This window comes from Anarrhichthys ocellatus, unplaced genomic scaffold (assembly GCF_004355925.1).
Source record: "Anarrhichthys ocellatus isolate YVR2014 unplaced genomic scaffold, GSC_Weel_1.0 scaffold19, whole genome shotgun sequence".
NCBI classification, from domain to species: domain Eukaryota; kingdom Metazoa; phylum Chordata; class Actinopteri; order Perciformes; family Anarhichadidae; genus Anarrhichthys; species Anarrhichthys ocellatus.
In genome coordinates, this window is record NW_022280049.1 from 3,175,785 (window position 1) to 3,182,494 (window position 6,710).

Consider the following 6,710-nt stretch of genomic DNA (forward strand, 5'->3'; position numbering starts at 1 on the left):
GATCGTTTATATGTGCGGTATTTTAACATGTACCATAACTGTTTTTTTTTTATATTTGTTGTCAAAAATTGTCTGTTCAGCTGCATTTTGCGAATGAATGTGCTCTACAATGCCTATTGTTATTATTGGTATAAGTAAAACATCACTTTGAGCTGAGATGATACAGTAGTGAGGCTTTTGATCAAGTTAATCTCAGGCAGACTACAGACATGCAGCAGATGGCCAGCAGATGGAGACAAATCGCGTTAAAAAGGAGCCGGTCCCCTCGGGGTGCTGCCCTGCTCCATCATCACAGAGAACAAGTGAAGAAATCATGAATCATCAGTGAGGGCCTGAAGTCGAAGCTTCGATTGTTTATTACAAACGATTGATTTGTTCGCCCTGTTGCTTGCAGTAGTCTAACGTGACTTTAAATAGCTGACATTCGAGTAAAATATTTAGTTTGTGTTGGCGTTGCAAAACCGGTGGCCTAATTTTGGGGGCTTTGACGTTAGCTAGCTAGCTAAACCTACCCAAGCTCAGTTAAACTTGTAAACACTTTTGTGAAAGATGGCTGACAATGGCGCACACACGACTGAAGAGGACCCAGCCGCAGCTTTCCTGGCTCAAACGGAGAGCGAGATAGCGGGGATAGAGAACGACGGCGAAGGGTTCGGGGCGCTGGAAGGAGCGGACGACGAGCAGACGTCTCCGCCGGAGCCGACACCGGCCAACTACGGCAAGTTACGACTGAGCTAACGCTAACGTCACCTTCGACTAGCGAGCTAACGAGCTAACTAGAGCTAGCTAATGTTCCTACCCGGTAACGTTACTATGGACTGGTAGCGTGAGTAAAGTTACTTAGGTAAAGTTAGCAGTTCCTATACGATAACAATAGCATCACTAGCTGATACTGTCAGCTCATTTATAATTTAAAAGTTAGCCAGTTATAGCTTAGCTAGCGTAACTGACGTAACAGCTACGTTAGTAAACGTTCATTCATCCGTTTGACGTTGTAACGTAACACATATTTATATGTCAAAACTAACTTAACACTGATTACGACCAAGCAAGTATAGTAACGTTACATAGCTATTAAACTGAGCTAGTGTTAAAGCATGTTAGCTACATGTTAACCTGTAAAACCTGTCCTGTTAACTGACAAAGCTGCGCACAAAACGTCAACAAACAGGTGCTGCTGCATTTCTGCGCTCTGATGTGAGCTGTAACCTTTATCTTAAGAACAACAGTAGATCATAAGTTCACTCAGGTGATGAGAAGGGTAGCTAACTCCGAGAAGTCCATACTAACAGTCAACTTTGTATCTCTTTTTAACAATGTCAGACGGTTTCGAAGATGAGCTTGCCGCTGTGAATGGGGAAATGTTTCAGGTAAGCATTCATCTTTAGTCTGATTCTATATTTAATTATGCGTGACGTTTATCTCTTTGTGCGCACGGTTTTATTCTGAACACCATCAAATCATTTTGTTTACTGATTTTATTTTCTCTAGCATTCCTTCCTGTTATCATGTACTTTTACATCTACTTTGTATTTGATCACGTTGCTGATTTTTCATTATAATGGAGTAAAATGGTTTATGTCCTCCAAAAGGAGTCCAATGGCCCAACAGACAACTATGCAGCTATCGCCCAGGTGGATATTCAGAGGCAAGAGCCAGAGAGTTTACGCAAGTGGAGGGAGGAGCAGAAGACACGCCTTGAGGCGTTAGGTGAGTGAATTACTGTGTAATGCTCTTTGTAGCTGTAATGAGTCCCTGTGATTGTGTGGTTTTGTTGTGCAGCACATCTACCCTGTGTCACAGTGAGACCTAATCATACGTCAGCTCTTTTACTCATTTGAGGACTCTCTGACTATGTTGTCCTCTGCTGTTGCTCCCTAACAAGACTTGGCATCCAAGGCAGCAGAGGCCGAGTGGAGAGACAAGGCCAAAAAGGAGCTGGAGGACTGGCACGTACATCAAAATGAGCAGATGGAGAAGAACAAGGTCAACAACAGGTTAGTGTCTTGACATGGCCCCGGTTAATGTGCAGAGCGGCGACAGTTGGTTTGTAATCACTACACTCAACACATTCTATTCAGGTGAACAGATCGAGTGTTGTATTGGAAGATTATTATTTCTCCCAATTTGATTTTTAGATATTTCTGTGCATGTCAAGTCAGATGCACTATGTGTGTAATTTGTTTATTGCTTATTTCTTCTACTTAATAGATTCTATTTTAGTCAGGTTGCAGTCAGTGTTGTACGTTATGCTTACAAACACGTTGCAGTCTTTCCTTTCCTGGACCGAGCTAACCCCGTTCTTCTCTCACACTTTCCTACAGACTCTGTCCAAGTCTGGCACGGTATTACTCTGCATCTGTGGCTCTAGTTTTGGCCAGTTTCTTCCCCCGTGTCAGTGTGTGAATGCGCTGAGAGACAACTCTCTGATAACATATCAGACTAGTGTGTCCAGTTAGCATGCCTGGAAAAACAAAACAGGAAGCTGGCTAGCTAGAAGGAATGCAAACAGCAGAGAGCAAATGTCAACAGTTTTCTTCCACACTATACAGCCTAAGCACCAAAGCAGTCAGTCGGTAGTTGCCTGAAATTCCCCGCCATCCTAAGCTTGCACTTGTACTACAATAATGCAGAAGTCAGTCTAAGTCCATTTTAAACCTTTTATTTCCATCTCATTAGAACTGTTTCTCTGTCGCTTACATAACCCTTCTAATGCCGGCCCTAACCGTTCTCTGCTTGTTGTGTTGACACTGAAACTGTTCTCCTTTCTTCTTCTTTTTCCTGCTTTCTTGCTTTCTTTTTCCTGCTTTCTTGCCTGCGTACTAGGATTGCTGACAAGGCTTTCTACAAACAGCCTAACTCTGATGTTATAGGCTTTGTGTAGGTTTAGAATTCTTATGCTTTTTAATGTTGGATGTCCTACCCCAGGAATTAGTTGATTTTCACCTGATGCATGCCCACACACTAAAACTACCTGTTTGCTTTATTTCTTTTATATACATTTGATTGTTACATAGGCTATAGGTAATAATAATAATTATGTCTCCAACAAAGGGAATGATTGGTGTAAAAAAATGCATGAAGTTGTTGAGCATGGTGCTGTTCATGTGACTGGACTTTGTGGCAGAGCACCATGTTTGGCTCTGATGGTTTTGCTGGAATCTGTTGTGAAATCCCTCTATTATTCCAGCTAATTCATGTCTCCCCCCCCACCTGTAGGGCGTCAGAGGAGGATATCCTGGCAGAGGGCAACGGCGACAGTCCAGGATCCGAATGGGAGAGAGTAGCCTGTCTCTGTGACTTTAATCCGAAAACCAACAAACAGGCAAAGGATGTTTCTCGTATGCGTTCTGTCCTCATTTCTCTCAAACAGACACCTCTAGTCCGCTAGAGGAACAATGTTGTTCTAGAAACATTGCCTTTTGAGCTTTAACCTCACAATGCATCAGAAGAGTTTGTATGCCATTTTCCATAAATTCCCTGGTATGTTTATAATCTTTGAAAACTTCCCGCCTTTCTTGATGCCTAATATATATATTGAAATAATATACTTACTCCCACTCTCTTGTGAGAAGATGGACTGCTCTATTGTTACATCCTTTGGCTGGTCAGTTTTATCACTGCTATATTTAAGAAAATATTGTTACTGTAAGTTCAACATTTTCCTTCCCTTTTATCTTATAAATTGTCATTAGGTCAGTTTTCTTGCATGCCTCTGCCAATATTTTGGATGCACATTTTATAGTTGTTTTATAAATTAGCATTTTGGTCGATGTCAAACACTTAAGCACTACTATGCTTATTAGATTGTAACCACTTATGCCTCTCATCTATGTAGAATCAACACAGTCTTAGTTCACATTTGTTGTATTGTACCCCTATTTACCATATTTAACATTGCGAGCATATTTTTCTCTTTTAAATGCATAAGCTTGTGGCCTTTTTAGACGTAGCTCTTACTCCAGTTCGAGATAGATTTCTTCTTCAATTAGACAAGATCTCAGCAAAAAAATTAATTAGCAACCAAAGATCTAAATTTTCAGATTTAACACGATTAACATTTGTGCAATTTCTCATTTCACTGAATTTCTCAGCAGAAGTTTTATGCACCCTTTCTGTGTTAAACCAATATGTTTTAGTTGTTTTTTTACAGTAATCACTAAGGTGTCAATTTCAACAGTAATGCCTGCACATTGTTTCACATGTTGCCTATTTGGACATTATGAATAAAGAAACAAGTGAATTTTAAAAGGGAACTGGAAAATAAAAACAGTAGAGTATGATCACCTAAATGAATGTGTCCTTACATGTTTCCTAGCTAACATTGATGCCATCTAACTGCTCTATGATCCCTTCAATCCTAGTTTGTGTGCGAGGAGATCAAATATTGTGTGGCCCGGTGCAAACATCCATCCGTAGGTACATCGCTGAAGGCCATGCTCCTGTGAAATTGGCATTTGATCCATTTACCCTCAATTTTAAGCATTCAAGTGTTAAACAGAGATGAGAAGCAGGAACAAGTTGCTGCTTCTCACACACACACACACACACACAGGACACCAGCTTCAGATTACATTTTTTAATCAGCCAGGTGTCATGTTCATCATTTCAGTAACACTACCTGGGAACATTTGAAATCAAAACCTTCCAGAAAAGCAAGAAGCATATCATTTATATTTATCAGCATCTCACTCAAATGCTGTTGTTGCACAATTAAAGTCAAATCCAGCTCCTTACCTGGTCTGGTAAGGAGCTGATTCTATTTTGTTCTTCCATAGTGCTGATTAGCCTGAAGCTAAATGTTTTATCACCATGAACACTTCACGTTTGAACAACAATAAATAGTGTTGGCATCGGAACAATGTTGGAAACATAATGCATTATTCAGTTCATTCACGTAGTAAATATCAGTCCAATCCCAGGTTGGATCTGGTCTGGTCGTGAGTTGAATGGGCAGGTGCAGAGGTGTGTGATCGCTCCGTCTTCATTGCTTGGTTTTCACGGTGGTAAAGACACCGACAATAATGGCAAATACAGTGAAGCCTTGAGCAAAGATACGTCCCCTCATCAACATCTGGGACTGTCTGGTTTTCCCTTGATTGAAGGCACGGAGACCATAAATCAGCGCTCCTGCTGTTCCCAAACAACCTGTAGAATACAAAACAGAACACAGCTTACAGACAGGATGTAGGAGAACGATGACCCGGTACTGGACAGGTAGACTCTGACCGAGAACAAGGTAATCTAATGTCATAAACGATCACACCCCAGTTAGTACATCCACACACTTGAATGCAGTAAATAAATAAAGGATACTACTTGGACAGTGTCGCATTAATAGAGGTCAAGGCCCAACATTAAAAAGATAAGTTCACCAAAATCAGAGGGGAAACGTTTACGCCCTTATCCTAGTAGTGTCTATCTGGTAATGCATAGCTTTGTTAGTTTCTGATGGTATTTTAGATATCCACCACACACAATACGACGGAGATAAATGTACCGTTTAGTTTTGAGAAACTCAAAGAATAGAAATTAAATACAACTTAAGTTATATATTTATCCACAGATTTCACTGTCAGCAGTTTTGAAACCATTTAGAAATATTGTAGTCCCAAACTTTACATCGACAGAGCATTATTTATTTATTTTTGGGTTATTTTGCCTGAACCTTGAAACCGTTTATACCAAGGGCAACGCGGCTCTTCCGGTTTTTCACATTAAAAGTCAAACTACGCAGAAACTATATTAACACGACTTCCTTCATCTTAAAATGTCAGCACGTCATCCACGAGCGATGACGACAACACGTTGTTTTGGTAGTGACAAACATGCAGTAAGGTAGCTAGCTAATGTATTTAAGCAGTTAGCTTAAGCAGTTGAGTGTGGTGGAGATTTAAATGCTGACGTTAATCAGACAGCATAGATTTGACCAGACTTTAGAGTAAACGACTAGATGTAACGAACCCTACTGCCTCTGTGCGGTACTTGTGTAACTTCTTTCAGCAGCTTTCACGCTGCCCCGCTTGTATAACTCACCTATTGGGACGAATGGGTTCTCCTTTGTTTTTCTAAGAAACTTCTCTTTAAAGGTCTCATCTTTGGCTCTCGGCAAAGGGTTGAAGCCTTCAATGACCGGGGGCCGAGAGAAGTCAAATGGCACAAACGCTGGTGGTGGCGAGGATTTGGGTGTTTGCTCGGAAACTGATGTTGTCCCCGCCATGTCAACTTGAGAATGCGCGAGCTTCTGATGAGGTCACGCCGTGGGCGTTTCCAAATGTGAGACAGGAAGCGACTGCTGGGAAAGAGAACCAATTGGATTCAGGGATGAACTGGGGAACTACACTTCCGTTTGCACTTTGACCTCAGACTTCACAGTAAAAGTCCTGAAAAGTTCCAACGCCAGATATGAAAGTAATGAGTATCGATGTGAACCTCCTGACACAACACAAACGAAGTTCTCTATACATAAACAATACGGTCCAATATTAACGGAAGAGCATAGGGACATAACTATAACAACTTAACTAAAGCAATAGACAGGATTACTTTGTGTCGAGTATGAGAACTACATTAAGAAAATAACGATCTAATCTCTGGCTGGCTAGCATTTCTTTGATAGTGGCTCCAGTGTAAGAGGTTGTAACCTTTTGAACTGGGCCCTATATGCTCAGATCAGTATTGTGCAGCTATACAATGTAAGATATATGATG

General features: G+C 41.0%; 2 protein-coding genes across 3 annotated transcripts; one reads left to right on the plus strand and one right to left on the minus strand.

Moving 5' to 3' along the window:
- The first annotated feature begins 255 nt into the window (after nt 1-255).
- Nucleotides 256-4,292, plus strand: cltb (clathrin, light chain B). 2 transcript variants are annotated; one of them, XM_031857736.1, is made up of 6 exons: nt 256-718; nt 1,324-1,370; nt 1,593-1,710; nt 1,886-1,997; nt 2,827-2,880; nt 3,220-4,292. In XM_031857736.1, the coding sequence occupies exons 1-6, from the start codon at nt 550-552 to the stop codon at nt 3,389-3,391; spliced, it is 672 nt and encodes a 223-aa protein (XP_031713596.1). In that variant the 5' UTR covers nt 256-549; the 3' UTR covers nt 3,392-4,292. The 2 variants fall into 2 exon arrangements, with proteins under 2 accessions (XP_031713596.1, XP_031713597.1); XM_031857737.1 differs by lacking the exon at nt 2,827-2,880.
- A 272-nt stretch (nt 4,293-4,564) lies between these two features.
- higd2a (HIG1 hypoxia inducible domain family, member 2A) lies at nt 4,565-6,257 on the minus strand. Its single transcript, XM_031857738.1, has 2 exons — nt 6,037-6,257; nt 4,565-5,148 (listed from the first exon to the last, which is right to left on the minus strand). Exons 1-2 carry the CDS (start codon nt 6,218-6,220, stop codon nt 4,985-4,987), a joined length of 348 nt encoding a protein of 115 aa, XP_031713598.1. The 5' UTR covers nt 6,221-6,257; the 3' UTR covers nt 4,565-4,984.
- Between the last annotated feature and the right edge of the window lie 453 nt (nt 6,258-6,710).